General features: G+C 33.5%; 5 protein-coding genes across 6 annotated transcripts in view; all 5 read left to right on the top strand.

Moving 5' to 3' along the window:
- LOC123006673 (hemicentin-1) overlaps positions 1 to 4,534 on the top strand; it is a 111,653-nt gene extending 107,119 nt beyond the window's left edge. For both annotated transcript variants that reach the window (XM_044401334.1, XM_044401333.1), the window contains exons 4-5: positions 2,395 to 2,605; positions 2,903 to 4,534. In XM_044401334.1, the coding sequence (XP_044257269.1) occupies positions 2,395 to 2,605; positions 2,903 to 3,303 (612 nt within the window). In that variant the 3' untranslated portion in view covers positions 3,304 to 4,534. The remainder of the gene's footprint in view (positions 1 to 2,394; positions 2,606 to 2,902) is intronic.
- Positions 4,535 to 7,183: 2,649 nt separating this feature from the next.
- On the top strand, positions 7,184 to 9,426 carry LOC123006491 (pair-rule protein odd-paired-like). Its single transcript, XM_044401016.1, has 3 exons — positions 7,184 to 7,835; positions 7,886 to 8,159; positions 8,207 to 9,426. The coding sequence occupies exons 1-3, from the start codon at positions 7,520 to 7,522 to the stop codon at positions 8,781 to 8,783; spliced, it is 1,167 nt and encodes a 388-aa protein (XP_044256951.1). The 5' UTR covers positions 7,184 to 7,519; the 3' UTR covers positions 8,784 to 9,426.
- A 282-nt stretch (positions 9,427 to 9,708) lies between these two features.
- On the top strand, positions 9,709 to 14,147 carry LOC123006490 (protein DENND6A). The gene is made up of 8 exons (XM_044401015.1): positions 9,709 to 10,063; positions 10,109 to 10,381; positions 10,425 to 10,610; positions 10,660 to 10,892; positions 10,938 to 11,122; positions 11,168 to 11,439; positions 12,647 to 12,859; positions 12,915 to 14,147. The coding sequence occupies exons 1-8, from the start codon at positions 9,932 to 9,934 to the stop codon at positions 13,110 to 13,112; spliced, it is 1,692 nt and encodes a 563-aa protein (XP_044256950.1). The 5' UTR covers positions 9,709 to 9,931; the 3' UTR covers positions 13,113 to 14,147.
- Positions 14,148 to 14,332: 185 nt separating this feature from the next.
- On the top strand, positions 14,333 to 14,884 carry LOC123006492 (hypertrehalosaemic prohormone-like). The gene is made up of 2 exons (XM_044401017.1): positions 14,333 to 14,673; positions 14,721 to 14,884. The coding sequence occupies exons 1-2, from the start codon at positions 14,503 to 14,505 to the stop codon at positions 14,763 to 14,765; spliced, it is 216 nt and encodes a 71-aa protein (XP_044256952.1). The 5' UTR covers positions 14,333 to 14,502; the 3' UTR covers positions 14,766 to 14,884.
- Positions 14,885 to 15,519: 635 nt separating this feature from the next.
- On the top strand, positions 15,520 to 17,841 carry LOC123006236 (sterol carrier protein 2). The gene is made up of 7 exons (XM_044400552.1): positions 15,520 to 15,764; positions 15,813 to 15,939; positions 15,985 to 16,178; positions 16,226 to 16,416; positions 16,466 to 16,703; positions 16,774 to 17,410; positions 17,535 to 17,841. The coding sequence occupies exons 1-7, from the start codon at positions 15,726 to 15,728 to the stop codon at positions 17,723 to 17,725; spliced, it is 1,617 nt and encodes a 538-aa protein (XP_044256487.1). The 5' UTR covers positions 15,520 to 15,725; the 3' UTR covers positions 17,726 to 17,841.
- Positions 17,842 to 19,080: the final 1,239 nt, after the last annotated feature.

Raw genomic sequence — 19,080 nt, 5'->3', positions numbered from 1 at the left:
TACTCGTGTACAACCTCTTATGCGAGAAAAATACTGCAAACTAGCAGGTAATGTCACCCACAAATTAATAAATGTCAAACGCAAGACCAGCTATTTTTTAAAATTCTGGGCAAATTGGTATTATTTTCGTAACCTAGCAACGGATATAATTTTTTAATCACACCCTGAGGTGCCCTTCTGGGATTGGTGGATTTAAGAGTCTAATAATTTTCTAATGCTAGCAAAAATTACTTCTTCGGCTGCACTTTTTGGCGACCTATTGCCTCCGGCATTTGACATTTTTCTCTGGGGCGCGAGTTCTGGCTCACCCTGTATATTTTAATAATTTAAAATTACAAAGTATTAATGATCAGTTAATTAAACAAATTCATATTAAATAAATTTATGTCATAAATGAACATACAATAATTGTGCGCTTAGCCATCGAACGTCCAAGAAAACTGATTCTTTTAAAATTGTGTGTCACAAATATTGTATAAACAGTTTTGTACAATTTTTTCGGTACAGTTATTGTATCTCCAATACAAATTTATTTTCATTGTCTAAATTGTTCCTGAAGAGAGCACATATGAAGTATGTCCAGACATACAATATCAAATCACTTGAAAATAGTTCAAATTGCATAAAACCACTTTCATAATCCAGTTAAAACTTTTTGGAAGAACCACAAATATTGCATTGAAGTTTAAGGTGTTTTATAATGATTTTTTTTTTATTTATACCTAGCAAAATATGTTATTTGTCTGTACAAGTTTAGTAATTATTGATTATACAATATTTCTAATGGACATATCCAGCTTGTGCATAATTTTTATAATTTCAGTAGTTAGAAATATGTTACATAAATATCTAAAGTTCAAGTAATAAAGTAATAAATAAAAGACTCCCAGCCACTTATTAGCTTTATTACATAACGCTTTTGACTATCAAACCAATAGGTTTTAAAAGCACGTGAGCCGTATTTTTTCTTGGCAAATTTCCATCGTATTCAATTCAGGATGTAAGGTCAGAAGAACACCCTATCCATTCGTCGACTAGTAATAGATAAAAGATTTAATGTGAAATGCGAGGGTTAACTTCAAAGCACTCTTGTCCAAAATTACTAAAAACGTAAATGTTTGTCTGCAAGAATACGAAACGAAACAAATTACATTCAAAACCACAAGTAACGAGTTGCCAGTGGGGCAAAAGGCATTTGCCCCGTGGCGTAGTAAGACTTGGATTGCTGATGTAGGTCCTTATTATCAAAGAAGACTGCAGTAAAATTAAAAACGTAACATTTAAAAAATTGTTTATTAATAAAACAATCAGTTGTGTATTGTTTTTGATTTTATAGATATTCACATAATACTCGAAATGGTAAACGAAAATATTGAAGTCTTAAATAGCTTTTCTATAATTTGCCTCCATTTTGATTCTCTAATAGACATATATATTAAAAAACGCGACGTCATCATGTGCGATGTCTTAATAGTCAAAAGGCGACTAGATCAAATGAGGACTTTTTAAATTAAGACATTAACAAACGTTATAACTATTTTTTTTATTTAAAAACGGCATCAAGAGAGCAAATTACAAAAAACTCGTTTCATAAGACCTTGAAACACTCATCCTTTAAAATAACTCGTAGCCACGCCACTCGTTTTTTAAAATTGGATTCGTGTCTTAAGACTGAAACTTGTTGATGTGTAAAATTTTTCTGTAAATATTTGGTATTACTTTTAATACAAACAAAACAAATTTGTATCAACTGTCAAATAAAATTCGTATAAAGACTCTTATTGTATACTTTTTTAACAATAATTTGTATGACGTTTTGTTTGTATATAAAATAATCCTTTAGTCAAAGTAGATATACAAAATGAAGCTAAGAAACTGGGCATGACCCACGTAGCCTTTTTCACTAAGCCATTGGTCTGGATTCAGCTCGAGCTTCGTTTTTCTAGGACTGATTAGCGAAACGACACTCTTCGAGTTATTTTTCTAAAGGTAAAAACACAAACACCGGTTTAATCAGCTAGAGACTTTAAGGTTCGTCTTTTATCACCACTGGTAATTAATAAAGAAACTTCTTGACATTTTTCTAGTTTTTCGTAAACAAGATTAAAATCTAAATGTCCCAATTACTGATGTCTTGATGCAATTTTCTCGTCGGTACTTCCAATAATCAGTTTTTGAATGCTATTGTGGAATATTGACGAGGTTTTACAGGGCCGGAACTAGCTCAACCAACCAAAGCTGAAAAATTTTTGTATTACAGACATCGAATAAAAATTTTAAAACACGTAGTTTTCCTTGATAAGTTTTGCTACTATTTTTTTAACTGGAGATTGAATTAAGAATTAAGCGGGGTTTTACTCAAAGTGAATTTTGTTGTTTTTGGTTAATTTTCAGGTTTCGTGGATCCGCAAGCGGGATTTGCACATCCTCACAGTGGGAATCCTGACTTATACGAACGATCAACGATTTCAGTCGCTGCACACAGATGGTTCAGACGAGTGGACGCTAAAGGTGACGTCCCCTCAAACTAGAGATTCCGGCATCTACGAGTGTCAAGTCAGTACCGAACCTAAAATTAGCCAAGCGTTCAAACTGAATGTTGTAGGTGAGTAATAAAGTTTCAAGTTCCGCTCATGCTCTAATTCCACCCTACGTGCTTGAGGATAGCGCAAAACACTCTCACATTTCGCGTTTCTTCTCGAACAGCATCATGAGGAAATGGAACGTTTCAATTTATCTACATCACTAACTTCATGCAAATCCTAATTTCTTGAATTCTGTTGTAATTGTAACAATTCGAATGTTGCCAGCCTATTACTTGAGTTTCATAAAAGGCTCAACAGTTTAATTTTATTCCAGTTTTGGTGGTTTGTTATCTAATGTTGTTGGTTGTTTGTTTCAGTTTCAAAGGCCAAAATAGTGGGTAACCCCGAGTTGTACATCAAAAGTGGAAGTGATATAAACTTAACGTGCATAGTTCTCCAGACGCCAGACCCACCAAGTTTCATTTACTGGTACCGGGGAGGAAACGTGATTAACTATTCACAGCGTGGTGGCATAAGCGTAGTCACCGAGAAGCAAACACGAACAAGTCGTTTGTTGATTTCACGAGCCTTGCCCCAGGACAGCGGTAACTACACATGTTCGCCCTCCAGCAGCGACGCCGCCAGCGTCCTTGTGCATGTCCTTAATGGGGAGCAACCGGCAGCCATGCAGCACGGCAACAACAGTAGCACCGCCATTTGCTGGACGATAGATTTCGTACTTGTTATATTTCTCCAGTGCTTTGTGCTAGAAAGGTGAATTCCAATGATCCTCTAATGCAGTCTATTATTATATCAGCGATAAATGTTTATCAATTTGATAATGGTAACACTGTGGCCGTGTAAATATCAGCGGATGACCAGTTATTGTTGTATGTCCAACACGTATATCATAATTTGTTTGTATAATTCTGATGTACATAGTTGTTGCTGTTAAATTGTTGTCATAGATGAAAATTACAGCTGGTCTATACTATATCATATGTGGCTGTCTGATTTATTACTATTATTTATTACACCAATACCATATTTCAATCAATCCCATTATATGTATATATTTAACATTTTATCTATGCTTGATAATCGGAACTTGGTCCTAAAGATTGAACTAAAAAACGAAAGATCTAATTTTGACAGGCGAGCCTTCACTGGCCATATCGACAAGTACAGATTGTTTTATAAAAATAAGGAACTTAATTTGGTGGAACATTTGCCTACAAAATTAGAACGTTTACAAGCACTGACATAAAATTAATAACTTATTAATATTAATATTTTTTTAGTATAATCACATTTCTGTTTCAAAAACGATAATATAGCGTTTAGAATGAAGTACTTGAAACCTGAAAATAATTCAACAAATCATCACTAGGTATGCAAAGTTAATGTGAATAATAATCGACTCACTCAGCCCCTGCTTCAACTACAACCTCACCAACAATGTTGCATATCACATGACCGCAACCGCTACGATTTTTAATCTGTAGCTACCAGAAGAATCCAGAAATGCATTACTTAAACTATTGGAAAATTCCGGTCAATATGTGATTGTGATTGCGTGATAATGTTGTTTTCCAACTGACTGACGTTGTCACACACAAAATCATTTCATAAATGATGCACTAAATCTAAATTAAGCATTGTAGTTTCAACGCACTACACAATAATTAGCTAAATTAAGTGCATCATAGCTTTTATCTTCCAATGTCATTCGATATTAATTGATAATGAAAGTGGTGTTTAAGTGATGAATTTGAGGATTTCCAATTTCCTGTGTTATTTTAATTTAAGTCACGGCCTAACATTATGACGTTTATTTGAATTTTATGTACCTAATATACATGGCTTATTAAATGACATTCCAGTAATGTCGTGATTTGATTTAAACTTTGATGTACAATTTCAGTGTAAAATTTTTCTAAAACTGTAGAAATCGTTATAGGTTTCGTTGTATTAGTTTTTATATCCGTAAACAAAAACAGTATATGTTTAAAATTTATTTATCTAAATGTAGACTATTTAAATTTGTTATGTAAATATTAGCAATAAATAGAAATAATGTTAATATAAGCTTCAAAAATTAGAAAGCTATTAGATATTTGTTTTAGATTTTATTGTAATATATGACCAAATAAAATATTTGTACTTAATCTACGTCTTTTTTTTATTAAATAAAAAGTCAAAAGAAATCTAAACGTTTAACACTTTTACACAATTGCAACAATTCACTTTGAAAATTATTTACAATGTCAAATAGTAATATGATGAGGTGCTCCGGAGCCTAACACATACCACCACACATTACTTGAGTAATCTTTTCCTTTCAGAGGACTGCAGGATTATATAGCATTCTTTTCGTTACAGGTTACTGTAAGTTATTACAGTTATCTATAGTAAAACTAAGTTGTTGGAAATAAAAATATCATTATCAAAAAATAATTAAACTTCTTTATTATGGGATGCTTATGGCGACCTCTGGTGGCTGGGCCATTTCAAAAATTATTGAAAACGGTCTTGCCTATAATTGTCCACTATCCCCGAATGGACTCACAGGGCCTGATTTACAAAAGATGGCGCTCGTGTTGATGCCAGATTCTCATGATGGGTGGCAATAAAAATAAGAGTGTACACCCGGGGAAAAAACTATTCACCAGTCTAACTTTCTGCTCACACCACTGATTACACACTGCACTTTGTTGCAATAGTGTTTCCGACTAACTAGTTGTGGAGCAGGTAATATGTCGAAAGACCCTTATTTAGGAAGTTGGTCCGGACTCGGGGAGACACGTTTCTTCAAAACGACACTCGTTTCTTCAAAACGGTCTTTTTCTGAAAATTTCTTCAACGAGTATAGATTATTAAATGGCATTTAAAACTAGTTCTACAATCTTGATTTTTGAAAGCTGCAGATAAAGAACCTTAAAAGTCAAGTCAAGCTAAAAATTTTTTTCCTCTTGTAAACCTAATCCGGGAACAAACTGTATACTTGCAAAATACATTTCTTAAATAAAATCACAATTTAATGTATACGTTATAATCTATGCTCATTGCAGTAATTTTCACAAAAAGGTATTTTTCGGGTCCGGATCAACTTCCTAGATAAGGGTTTTTTGACATATTACCTGCTCTCCAACTAGTTAGTCTGAAAAGCTATTGCGACAAAGCCAAGTTAGACTGGTGAATAGTTTTTTCCCCGGGTGTACATACTTACCCAGGGACTCAGGAAGTTTTTGCAAAAACTATTAGGTAAGTGAGTTCTTCAGATAAAGGATCAAACTGGGGTTCTCACGTAGTCCCGATTTTCAATGTCATTGGATAGTATGAATAAAATGTAGCAAAAGCTTTCACTATAGTTGTTTTATCTCTGCTTTTGTTCTCCTAAAATGAAGTTCGTCGTATTTCTTACTACAAGTAAAAGCATGAACGTAACTTTGTTCACACGGCTCATGGTCTTGTGAGAAAATGCTAAAACTGTAAGTAGTTTTTGTTAATTCTATGTTCTTCACAAAAACAGTTTTTGGAAAACTGATCCGGTTTAAACTTTAATTAGTACAGGCACCTAGTTGCTATTTATTTTGATATTTTAGGATAAAAAAAGCTCTTATACTTATGCCGCTTTTATGCTCATGCTCTCTTATGCGCGCTCATGCTCTTTTATTATGCTTGTTAGAATTAGAGAAAAATTGTTGACTTTTGCGGGATTTGAACCCCGAACCTGCCTCCCGGAAGTAGTAACCTTATGTAACCTTACGTCACTACGCCACCAAGCTCCCGACATGCTGTAGTCTAATACATTCATATAAAAAAATTTAATATGTTCAGTTTTTGTGTTTCTGCAATGAAAAATTGAACTGTCATAATTTAGTTTGTTAATTAAAATTGATGGCGTTTTTTTTCCAAAGCACTTTTCGCAAAAACGCTTTTTCTTAATTTTGCATGTAAAATTTGATCATATCGTGTGATACATCGTTGTAATCAGGAACAGACTTTTCAAAAATACAGAAATCAAATATGGCGTCCATAAGAAAATCCAAAGTTGAGTGTTGTAACTCTGATATCAAATGAATGGGCCCCCCCTGACTAAAATTACCCCATCTAATTTTATAAATTACTGTTTGTTTTTATTTTATCTTATTTGAATGAATAAATTATATGCAGTTAGTTACATATATGTGTTAAAATTATTATGTAGCGTTATATTTATTAATTTTAAAAGCTTACTCGTGTGATAATTAATTAACTTATTGCCCCCCCCCCCTCAAGAAAATTTCAAATGACCACCCCCCTGGATATCTGTAGTTAAACTTGACCAAAAACAGCACTTTTTCGCAGAGCGCCACTTGATTGATCATTTTTACGATTTACCACTGACCGCACCTTCAAAAAAACTCAAGAAATTAATAATTTCTCAAACTCGACCCAATAACGTTTTATGCAATTTTTTATTGTTAATAACAACACATAGATTTTAGTAATAAATGTTACTCTGAATAAAATAAAATGTTGTTTGTACAATCTAAATATCCATTTGAATAAACTTCCAGGCAAAAAGAAGCAATAAACTATAACGGAAAAAATGGAGAAATTAAAATCCTTCTAAAATCTGGTTTTGGGGAACTAGATGTCGCTGGTGGTGTGTAAAGGTCGTTGGTTGGTGTCTTGTCTATTGTTTTATTTATTTTTTTTGAGACGTTTTTCTAAAATGTTGAAACTCTTTTATAAATTTGTGTGGAATAATGATTGTGAAAATTCGGTAATTGGTGTATCGTGGCTGTAGAAATCCCTCTTTTCGTTGAGGTTAATTGCAAATTTACAGTTGTTCGTTAGTGATGTTGTTTAGTTGTGTTGGCTCTCCTGTTGTTTCCCTCCAATTTGGCGCGCCATCTTCAGTGTAATAAATGGAAGTCAGGTTTGTTTTGGTTGGCGTTGTGCTGTTGGAAAAATCGTAAAAATAGTGACTTAAAACTGTCTAAATTATGTTTCGTACTCCTAAACGTGGTAAATTAACAAATAGTAGTGATGATCATGTGAATATAACACCGCCGAATAGAGTATTGAAGCCTAAAATATTAAATTCCTTGGACAAAGGACCGGTTAACGGTAGCTCTAGTCCAGGAACAGAAAATTCAGTTCTTTCGCCTGGCGAAACTAGGAGAGGCCGTCCGAGGGCCGAAATGTTAAATACTCTTATTCTAGAAGGATCTACCTCTCCGAGTTCTATAAAATGTACGTATTGTAACCGAGTTTTTCCTCGGGAAAAGTCTCTACAAGCACACCTAAGAACCCACACTGGTAAGTTATATTTCAGTTTGTTTTTCGTAAATTCAGTTAACTCTAACCAGGTGAAAGGCCCTATGAATGCGATTATCCGCGATGCACAAGAAAATTTGCACAATCGGGACAATTAAAAACACACCAAAGATTACACACAGGTGAAAAACCCTTCATATGTTCCTCTCCCAATTGTGACAAACGCTTCACTCACGCCAACCGACATTGCCCTGAACATCCTGATAAACAATTAAAACGGTTTACTTCACCTGGAAGCAGCTTTGAGAAGAAATTTGATGAAGGTCACAACGCTGAGGTCAAGCAGTGGCTAATGAAACTGGAAAAGTTAGTATGGCCCAAACTCTGACTCCTCTTTAATTCTGGTTTTTCAGACGCAATAATAAGAGGCCAAGCAGCTTAGATAGCCTCGAGACTACACCAAAAAAATCGCGGATTAAACGTGAAGTCTCATCATCTTACAAAAATATTTCAGAGTCAACTTACAGCCTATCAAATGACGGAATTGAAAACTCTCCGAAATCAGAAATTGATGACAATATTTCAGTAAATTCAGAAAACTTTGAAAATGGACACGATCTAGTCTCACCACCTAGATCCTCACTCCACAATTTTGAGCTGCCAAAAGGGCCGAAAAAACGATGGTTGCAAGCCGTTCAAGACCAGAAAATGTTTGACTCTACTCAAGAACTCGCTAGGCCAATCAATTGGGGTGAAGACGGCCCGAGTTCAGATGGTGATGAAGTTAAAATTGAACCAATCACTCTTGCCGAGTATGGGGCCAATGAACCGAAAATTGTTATGGAGAATCAAAAACGTCCAACTGTTTTGGTTTGTGTTCAAGGGGGCAAAAGCAAACAAATTACCAGTGATGATATGCAAGGTGCTATAGCTTTGGTTGAGTTGAAAAATGGACAAAAAAGTTGTGTTAACTATAACTACAGACTCTAAACATATGTTATATTTTTTAAATGATATTTGTATGTGATACATTGTTCAAATATTTGTCTTTATTTTTCAGTTTTTTACGATTTGGGCTGATCTTTAAGGTCGCAGTTTTCTGTTTATGCTTAGGCTCTGAAGTTAAGGATATCAGGTTACAAGAATTACTTTTTATTTTATTTGTTATGTATGTTATTGTGTTCATGTTCATTACTTACGTATTATGTTTTATCATGTTGCACAGTAATTTTAAGAAATGCACATTTTAGCACACGTTTTAATTTAGTACAATTGACAGGTTTTGATCAGTCAGTACAAAGACATGATTATTTCAATTCTAATAATCCAAAGAGTTTTTGTATTAGCATCATTGTATGCGTATCTTGGGACTTTTCTATTGTCACATCAGACAAATATGTGTGTTTCAACTGAATTCTATTTATTTCATAGCGAAAAATAATTACGTAAAATAACACTGGCGATAGAAAGGTCACGTGGCATAGTTTAGTTTCAATCCTTAACTTGAAAGTATCATTATTTATACCTAAATTTAATGTATATGTGATGTGTTTTTATCTAAAGTTATCTTTATATTGTAAGTATTTATTAATGATTTAGGTAATATAATACCACTTATAATAAATAAAAAGTAATAATATAAATTCTGCATTTTTTCACTAAATTCCGATTTGGGGTTGTGTCAAAGGACCAGACTTTAAAATTTAAATAGGAGGGTTTTTAAATATTTAAAAGTCTCATGATTATGTTGTATTGGTGGGGATTTAAATTTGTTCTAGTGGCAGCACTGGTTGCATAACTTCACTTATTGTTGTTGATTTTTGTGACATGTTTATGTTTCAACGTTCAATTATAAGAAATAACAAATAAGCATGTGACAATAATTTTGTGTTTAAAACAAAATTCAAATAGGAAAATCCCACGATTATGTCATTTTGGTGGGGATTAAATTTGTTTTGGTGGCAGCACTGGTTGCATAACTTCACTTGTTAATTTTGTGACATATGTTTATGTTTTGAGAGATTGAGGGTATAAAAAACCCTTGAATGTTTATAATAAAAGCATGTGACAATAATTTTTTGTTTAAAACAAATATGACTTTAAGTTAGATAATTTCAAGTTGGTGTTAATTACTCATTATGTCAAATTTAGCTGCAAAAACAAGCAATAATGAGGACAAAATTGAAGAATACATTTGGGAAAACTTCGAAAACTGGATTCAGTGTATTTGCATTGTTAATTTTGATTTAGAATTGGGACAAGCCTTAGAGGTAATAAATCCACTTGGAGACACTTAACCTAAATGTCTATTTCAGGGAATTTATCCGCGACATGTCACTCTAACCAAGCAGGAAATTTCAAATATCTGCTACTTGGCGTTTCCAGACTCCAATTCTGGATGTATGGGGGATACCACGTTCATTATCAGACTTCCAAACAGTCCTGGAAAAAACACGCGCCGGGAAGAACACTTGCAATACAACAAAAAATGTGCCCCCAATTTACAAATACACTCATCTTATTACTGGGGCTATGTTTATTTTAGACAAGTTAAGGATGTTTCGTTACCTAGAGGCTACTTCCAAAAGGTACAATGTAATATTATCGACACAAATAACAGTAATTTTTTAGAGCGTTGTTATATTAACCCGACTACCTTTCAACAACTTATTCATGAAAATTTGTGATTTATTAGCACCTGAATATTTTGAACACGGTGAACTTAGTTTGGAAGCTGCTTGTTGTAATATAGAGCGGTGGCCTCCTCCATCTCCCGGGGTAATGCTCAATCTTCCATTGTTAGGTTTAGTTTTTCAAGTAAGTGTTGATATTTGTTAAGGTTTGTTTAATTGGGAAATTATTCAAGGTCTATATTCCTCAGTCCAACAGCAATTCCCCTAACTGGCAACTGGCCGCGTTAACAGAACCGACTGAAAATCAGATTCAGACTTCTGTTGAAGATTTAAACTATTTTGAGATTTTGCAGCCAGTCTTGTCACATATCCACCTATTGTGGGAATTGATCCTCACGTCAGAGCCTCTGGTGATAATGGCGACGTCTCCCACTCATTGTTCTTCGATGGTGTTAGCTTTAACAAGGTAAACTATAAAGCGTTAAGGTTGTAAATAATCTCATGCTTGTAGAATAATTTCTCCACTGAAATTCTGTGGTGACTACCGGCCCTATTTTACAATTCACGATAGCGAATTCAAGCAAATTACGAGTAAAGTACAAGGACCCCCGCCTGTAATTTTAGGGGTAACGAACCCGTTTTTCGGTAAAATTCTCCATCACTGGCCTCATACGATACGATTAGGGAATGATTTAGGTAGGTGATAATTGTTTTTTTAAATAATAATTGAAGACATTGAAGGGCCAAGTCAAAAATTCAAGCTTAAAAAGAACGTCAACTCAAAAATGTTAGATAATAGTCCTGGGATATACACAGTGTACAAGCCGTTCTTGCAGAAAGATAAAAATATTATAAAAAAATTGATTTCGGGAGTGACTTCAAGACGGCCGTTTGAAGTTCAGTCGGCCTTATTAAGAAGACATCTTCTCGAGCTCACGCAAAGCTTTATTATACCGTTAGAAAGATATATTGCTAGTTTAATGCCACTACAAAAAAACATATCACCTTTTAAGGTAAGGGGAGTTTGGCTGCCCTAAGCTAAAACACAGTAATTGCTTTTGAATTATGTTTTACTGAACCCAAAAACGACTTATTTAAACAGCACTTTCGAACGACTTGCTACTTAACTTAAAGATATTGTTTTTAAGGACAATTTATATAAAAGCCTCTAAAACATAATGAAAAATTTATAGTGGCAGATACTGTGTTTTTGTATTAATTTATTTTTTATTAATTCCACTCATCTCTTAAATTAAACTAAAGTAAATATAATTTCAAGCAGTTTTCAGTATAAAAACAATGGGTTATGTAATTTTAATTTTTCAAAAAAATTCACATTTTTGGATAAAAAGTATATTTTTATTTCAAAATAAAGTTCGAATTGCTATTAGGAGACATGGAACACAATATCTGTCAAATGTTCGCCTGTTTTTTGGCAGGTGAGCATTCCTTTATGGAAGTTTTAGGCTACATTTTCACATGAAGAACAAAAGACAAAATGTTTTTATCATTTTGGGTAGGTGTCGGCTTCACAGTTCTTCCCGTTTTAGTTTTGTAATTTTTTAAAAAGTGTCACAGGAATTACGAGTTAATTCTTCACTTTGGTTCAAATAATTTCAAGTAATTTGGTTCCAAATAAAATTTAATAATTTTTGTGATAATTTTTTAATACAAATTTAGGCTGATGATGACAATTGATTGCCGAAACATGTTTCCACGAAGATAAATTATATTTTTTTTTACAATTCGGGAAGCAATTTTGTTAACTTCAACCCTTCAATTTTAAAAGAAAACAACTATTCTGCAGATTTGACCTTAGTAAAAATAAACTAACAACTAAAAGTTTGATTAAGACTTCTTGCTTATATTGTTATGTAAATTTATGTTATTATTATCAAATTATAAAAAATATAGTTTCTTACACCTATTTGAGTTATTTTTAATTAAAAAAGGGAGTACAATCGACCGTGTCTAATTTTGCGCTTTAGTTATTGTATTGTAAAAACAATTTTGTTTATTAATTTTAAACAAATAATTAATTAATTACTTTTTAACAATTAATTTTAAACAAACAAACTAATGAGTATTTATAGGAATGTAAGTGTGAAAATAAACTAAAACATGTAAAAAACTTATTTTTAAAAAATTTGTTGGTTACTGTGTTTTTGCTTGGGACAGTTGCAGTTAGGTGTAGGGAAGAAACGTTAGTTGTTTTTGTAGGCAGCCCCAACTCCTCTGCCTTTTAATCCCGACGATTTTATAGCCACTTTAGAGACAGCTGGGCCTCAACTTACAACAGGGATTAAGGGCGATTGGATTGGCTTGTACCGAAAATTTTTTAGATCACCCAATTTCAACGGGTGGTTTAATATGAGGTATACAGATTTGGCGTTGAAATTGCAAGCCTTACATCTTGAAGCGCTTTCCAATGCTGTAGGTATCTCTTTCGTTGCAGCGTTTTGTTTTATTTTCTTTTATTTTATTTCAGGATTTGAAAGACTGGGTACAGGGTAAACCAGAAGTTGAAGTTGTTGACATGATGTTAAAAATTAGAGACAAAATAACAAAATGTCGCGAAATTAACATACCCGTTGACGATAAAGTAAAAGAAAAGTTAAATCAAAGACTACAAGATATTATTAGCTCTCTCCCTGATGATTTGAAAAATGTTTTTCAAGTTACATGATGCAAATTATTTTTCCCAGTCGATAAATATGTACATAATTAGTATATTATTTTGTTTTAATTAAAACAGACTTAGACTACGATAATTTCCATTATGTAACTGCTTTTGCAATTCAAGTTACAACTATATAGGGAGAATTTGTTGGTTTGTATTATAAGTAATTTGTGTGGCATTCAAAAACTGTTGGATGTTGCATTATTTTTTTACTGTTTTTATATACAATCCAAATTTTATAACTTGTTGATCAAAAAAAGAAACAAACTAGTAAATATGTTCCTGCTTCATCTTGCATTTAACGTTTCTAGTGTGAAGAACAAATTCAAATTGTAACTGTTGGTGCAAATTTGTAAATTAAATGGATTCTTATCTCAGGGTTTGCGCAACAGTTTTAAATTTAATTAAGAATGTGCCAAAATGGCCTTAACTGCCAGTCAATTTCCATCCGATTATAAATGTGAGATATATCTGAATTAGGGTTCAATGAAGTTTTAAATGTAAGTCCCTTTCTGTCAATTATGTTTAATAGTTTAGAAAAGAATTATTATAATGTATAGATCACGTAGACGGTTTTGGTTAATTACCAAAAAATAACAGCCTTAATTAACAGCAATAAACAAATTTTTCAAAAAAGTTTATTTACTTCCAGTTTTTAAACGTAATCATGAGGCCAAGATGTGAAACTGTTATTTTTCGCCGTAGACGCATTTTGCACGCTGCAGTAAAGTAGTACTAACGTAATTTATAATGTAGTTGAATTTTAGAGGTACTGGACATTTGATTTATTCGCTCATTTTTAAATGTCCATTCATTAAGTTGTGAATATTGGTGGTAACATACATATAGTTTTGATATTTTTATAAATGGTTCATTTTTTATTATTGTATATAACATTTTAGTTCAGCAACCAACCAACAAAAAATAGCCACTAGTATTTATTTATGTTACAGAATACAATGATACATGTTTTGATGTAAACAATATTGCTATTGTAATTATTTGTAATATTATTTGATCAGTAAAAACTATAAAAAGGTTTTTCGTGTAATTAGTAATATTTTTTATCCCAATTCTCACATATTACACATTTCATTTTCCGTGATATTGTTCGAAAATCTACCCTTAATAAGTTGTTTCGTCACCTACAGTCTCCTCTTATAAAAACGGAAATAGAAATGTTTTAGTGTTTCCCGAACGGATGTGATGATTGTTAAACTCCTTGTATGCGTTTTGATATTTACTGAAGGGTTTCTTTAATTAATTTGTAGCGAGGAGGTTGCGGAGGTTTTCATTATAAAAACTAAACATTATTCTTATAACTACACCATTCAACCAGAAACCTTCGACAATACGCTGTACTTTATAACACAATCTATTTATCTCGCAAGGAAAAATGTTTCGAGTCTTTCTAATAGTGGTTTTAATTGTTTTCGCGGGGGTGTGCACCGCTCAGTTAAATTTTTCCACGGATTGGGGAAAACGCTCGGGTTCCTCAACAACTCCAGAAGCGAACAACTGCAAAGAATCCGTCGAGACTGTAATGCTAATATATAAAATAATCCAAGTAAGTTTATTCAATGTTGTGATTTGTGGCAACAGCATTTTTTACAGAACGAGGCCCAGAAGTTAATCGAATGTGGAAAATACGCCAAATGAAAATACCGATTGGACTGGAATACCTACTAATTGTTTTATTACCCGTGGCCCCTTTTTTTGTGTTTGTTTCATTTAAAAAGTATTGTAATTTGTGGCTACCAATAAAAATGTAAGCAGCACCACCATTGTTTCAGTGTCATGACATGGGATTAAAACACAAGTCATACATGAAAAAATAATAAAAAGTAGTTGGGTACGTTTCAGTTTTAAACAATATCAAAAACCCGTATTTCAAAAAACAATTTTTTATATTGTTTTATTGATTGTATACGTTACCATCTAGTAATAGAATAAAAATAAAATTATTACCCAAGTTTATATATTTCTCAAGTACAAACAATATTTACTAATAAAGTTATATTAAATTGCCGTTCTATATCGTATTTTCTACTAACTGAAAAAACAAAAGAAGTTTGCATTTTCGGTACCTGTGTTATTAGTTGCATACACAAATTTTGATAGATAAATAAATGATACTAAGGGGTCAAGAATACTGTTATTTCATGATTTAGCATATATTTATCATTATAAGCCCATCTTTTGGGGTTTAACCTTGATCTGCATTGACATAGTTGCTAATTTATGTATAATTAAAACAAATGTTTAAACCAAAATTGTTATTTCAAGGTTTGAAAAAAATGTCCACAATTAGAACTTTGTACGTCCTTGTTTATAATTTAATATGTATTTTAATGTGCACAGCATAGTGCGCAGTCATTAACAAATAAGAAAATAATAATAATTAAAGGTGAAAGTCTCACAATTTTGATGACAATCAAGACACTTGAGTGAAACTCAACCAATCAGAATCGATCTTTCAACAAGTGTCAAAGTTGACTTTCAACTGTTTTTATCAAATCAACAAACGGCGAGTTGTAGAAAATAATAATTTGCGTCAGTGGACCATTGTGACGGTTACAGTTCCATATTTTGTGTGAAATTTATCCAAAAATTGAGAAAATGGGTCGCGTATTCGTTGTAGGAGTTGGAATGACAAAAGTAAGTACTCGATAACCTCAAATCCATTTACATTTTTCCATAAAACAGTTTGAAAAACCTGGAAAACGTAACGACGATTATCCAGGATTCGCCAAAGAAGCTATCCTGAAAGCCCTTGATGACTGTGGCGTTAAAATCTCTGAGGTTGAGGCAGCAGCCTGTGGATACGTCTATGGTGGGTTGCAAATTGTAAAAACTGGGGTTGCATTGTGACTTTCAGGCGACTCAACCAGCGGTCAACGAGCCGTTTATGAGGTTGGAATGACCGGCATTCCAATTTTCAATGTGAACAATAATTGCTCAACAGGGTCGACGGCTTTACTTCTGGCTAAAGAGTTCGTAGAATCAGGGAAACATGACTGTGTCTTGGCTGTGGGTTTTGAGAAAATGGAACGGGGGAGTTTGTCGGCGAAAGTAATTGTTTCAATTTCAAGTCGGCGTGGAATTTAATCGATTTATAGTTTTTAGATCGCACAAACCCGTTAGATAAGCACGTAGAGGTGATGGCAGAGTTGACCGAGATGAATGAGGCTCCGATAACCGCCCAAATGTTTGGAAATGCCGGAATCGAACACATGAAGAAGTTTGGGACCAAACCGGAGCATTTCGCGAAAATCGCATACAAGAACCACAAACATTCCGTTAATAATCCGTATGATGTGATACAATTCGTGAAGTGTTTATTTTTATGGAAATTTTAGGTATTCGCAATTCCGGGAGGAATATTCCTTGGATCAGATCAAAAATTCCCCTGCTGTTTTTGGTCCATTAACTAAACTTCAGTGTTGTCCCACAAGCGACGGTGGAGCTGCTGCTGTAGTAGTCTCAGAGCGTTTTGTCCGAAGCCATGGTTTGGAAGGCCAAGCTGTTGAAATTCTCGGCATGGAAATGGCCACTGATTTACCCTCAACTTTCGCCGACAACAGCTGCATTAAATTAGTACGTTATCTGTGATTATTATGAAAAAATTGTTTTGTATTGATAACAATATCTGTGAATTTATTTATAGATTGGCTATGACATGACAAAAACAGCGGCCGATCGTCTATTCCGCAAAACAAATACAAATCCATCCGATGTCCAAGTTGTTGAACTCCACGACTGTTTCTCTGCTAATGAATTAATTACGTATGAAGCACTCGGTTTGTGTCCTCTTGGCAAAGCTGGAGAATTCATCGACCGTGGTGATAATACCTATGGTGGCAAATATGTTGTCAATCCTAGTGGTGGTTTAATTTCCAAGGGCCACCCTCTGGGGGCTACTGGCTTAGCGCAATGTGCCGAATTGTGTTGGCAATTGAGAGGCGATGCTGGCGCAAGACAAGTTCCTAATGTAAAGTTGGCGTTGCAGCACAATATTGGATTAGGTGGCGCTGTTGTTGTCGGTTTATATCGTTTGGGATTCCCCGAGTATAAGAATCGCAGAGTTGGGGTGAGGAAAGTGGCAGGAGGCCTAAAAGAAAGCGATTTTGCTGTTGCGCCCTATTTGAGACTATTGGAACAAGCGATGTCGGAAGATAAGGATAATTTGATCGAGAAACATAAGGGTATTTATGGGTTTAAGGTCAAGAAGTCTAATGGCGAGGAGGGATACTGGGTTATCAATGTCAAAGTGGGGAAAGGCAGTATTGAATTAAATTCAAAACGTAAGCAACCAAATTTGTTTTTCATTTTTTTACTATGTAATATTTATTCTTAAACGAATTAATTATTGTTTTTGTTTAAATTACGTGTCGGACAATAGTTGTATTTATGCGATACTTTTTGTAGTGAAACCCGACGTCACGTTAATTGTGAACGACAGTGATATTGTGGATTTGCTAACAGGAAAATTAAATCCACAGAAGGCTTTCTTTCAAGGCAAAGTCAAAATCCAGGGCAATATGGGTTTAGCTTTAAAACTGGCCGAGTTGCAACGTACTGCGGCAAGTCACATCGCAGATATTCGTGCAAAATTGTAAATTTTTAATATTTTTATATTCTATGGTAATTGTTATCAGTTATATTTTGAATTAATTATGGTAACGGACTGATGGTTCAGGTGTTGACTTTTTTATTGAATAAACAATGGTTACAATATTTGAGTTTTATTTAATTAAAATTACGTATACTTAACACACAGTTAAAAAAAATTGTTGAATTAAATAGAATAGAATAGACACCAGTAAGTTTGACTATATTATTATTTATTATCGAACGTTGCAACTTTAGTTACTATTTCTTGACAGTAAATTGACAAAAATTGTTGTCAGAATCTAAAAACAGTCAAATTACATTTTTGATAATGAGAAAATAGTAAACTGTCTAAATTCCGCAGTTTAGATCTTTGCTAGTTTTGCTTTTGGTTACTAGAGGGCACTCGTAATTTATTCTCCTATTTTTGTTTCATTCGACTTTTAAATTATTAAAGTTTGTTTACAGTTCAGTAAGATTTTGATGTTGTTTTTATTTTTTGTTGTTTGAAAATAGTGTACTTTCATTAAAGGAAATAAGAATGCAAGATGTTGCAAAGTGAAGACTGAAGAGTCAAGACCAATCACGGTTTGCCCTCATGACATAGATTCTTGCAATGACCTGTCGTCTCGCAGACGTGGGTCAATGGCGGCTTTTCTTTTATTTGTAAATTGTAAAGTGTGGAGTAATTAATGGCGTGTATTATTATCCGAAGTACTCTAGCGTGGCGCCTAGCCGCCGACAGCAGACGATGAGATTTAAAATTTTTTACGATAATTCAATTTGTTTCGTTTTGTTGTTGTTGTTAGATAATCGGAAAAAGTACATAATGGGAAATGTCAAAGTCACGAAACCGACATAACCGACAGTTTTTTAGTACTTTTAATGAACAAACGAGTTACTCGACAATCATAAACCTTACACTTTTATTTACCAATGCGTAAAATAAAAACTAAGGGAAATGAATGCAATTACAGATAAAAGTCCAGTTAAGTATTCATGGAGGGCAATGAATAAAAACAATGATGAAGCAGACGACATTTGTCTTATTGTTGTATGACTTCGTAATTTGGTTGTATTGATTGTGACACTTTCCCGTCGCACCCATCATTTTTTTTTTGCATTTCTGTGATGAAAGAGTGGCTGCAGTTTTAATATTTTTATCACTTGGTGTAAATTTACCTCGTTGAAACTCACCCACTAATAAATTTATCGTACCTTTCAAGTTTGATACAACTTTAACTGTTAAATTAAACTGAGAGAACGTAAAGCCAATAAAACACGGCTTTCTCAAGAGTTTTAGCTGTACGTGAATGTGTAAAACTATAAAGTGGTTTAGTGAAAAGCAGAATCGCAAAATTTT

Source organism: Tribolium madens, unplaced genomic scaffold, assembly GCF_015345945.1.
Source record: "Tribolium madens isolate multiple individuals breed KSU strain unplaced genomic scaffold, Tmad_KSU_1.1 Scaffold_2;HRSCAF=44;Tcas5.2_LGX, whole genome shotgun sequence".
NCBI lineage: Eukaryota > Metazoa > Arthropoda > Insecta > Coleoptera > Tenebrionidae > Tribolium > Tribolium madens.
Note: the sequence above shows the minus strand (reverse complement) of the source record. Positions and strands in the feature narration are given on the sequence as shown.

Bases quoted from the DNA above. Each gene is read 5' to 3' on its own strand.
- LOC123006491 (XM_044401016.1), top strand. From the start codon at position 7,520: ATGTTTCGTACTCCTAAACGTGGTAAATTAACAAATAGTAGTGATGAT. The intron at 7,836-7,885 runs GTAAGTTATATT...AACTCTAACCAG, and splicing joins ACACCTAAGAACCCACACTG to GTGAAAGGCCCTATGAATGC. The intron at 8,160-8,206 runs GTTAGTATGGCC...CTGGTTTTTCAG, and splicing joins TGGCTAATGAAACTGGAAAA to ACGCAATAATAAGAGGCCAA.
- LOC123006490 (XM_044401015.1), top strand. From the start codon at position 9,932: ATGTCAAATTTAGCTGCAAAAACAAGCAATAATGAGGACAAAATTGAA. The intron at 11,440-12,646 runs GTAAGGGGAGTT...TTGTTTTTGTAG, and splicing joins AAAACATATCACCTTTTAAG to GCAGCCCCAACTCCTCTGCC. The intron at 12,860-12,914 runs GTAGGTATCTCT...ATTTTATTTCAG, and splicing joins TTGAAGCGCTTTCCAATGCT to GATTTGAAAGACTGGGTACA.
- LOC123006492 (XM_044401017.1), top strand. From the start codon at position 14,503: ATGTTTCGAGTCTTTCTAATAGTGGTTTTAATTGTTTTCGCGGGGGTG. The intron at 14,674-14,720 runs GTAAGTTTATTC...CATTTTTTACAG, and splicing joins TAATATATAAAATAATCCAA to AACGAGGCCCAGAAGTTAAT.
- LOC123006236 (XM_044400552.1), top strand. From the start codon at position 15,726: ATGGGTCGCGTATTCGTTGTAGGAGTTGGAATGACAAAA. The intron at 15,765-15,812 runs GTAAGTACTCGA...TCCATAAAACAG, and splicing joins TAGGAGTTGGAATGACAAAA to TTTGAAAAACCTGGAAAACG. The intron at 16,704-16,773 runs GTACGTTATCTG...ATTTATTTATAG, and splicing joins ACAACAGCTGCATTAAATTA to ATTGGCTATGACATGACAAA.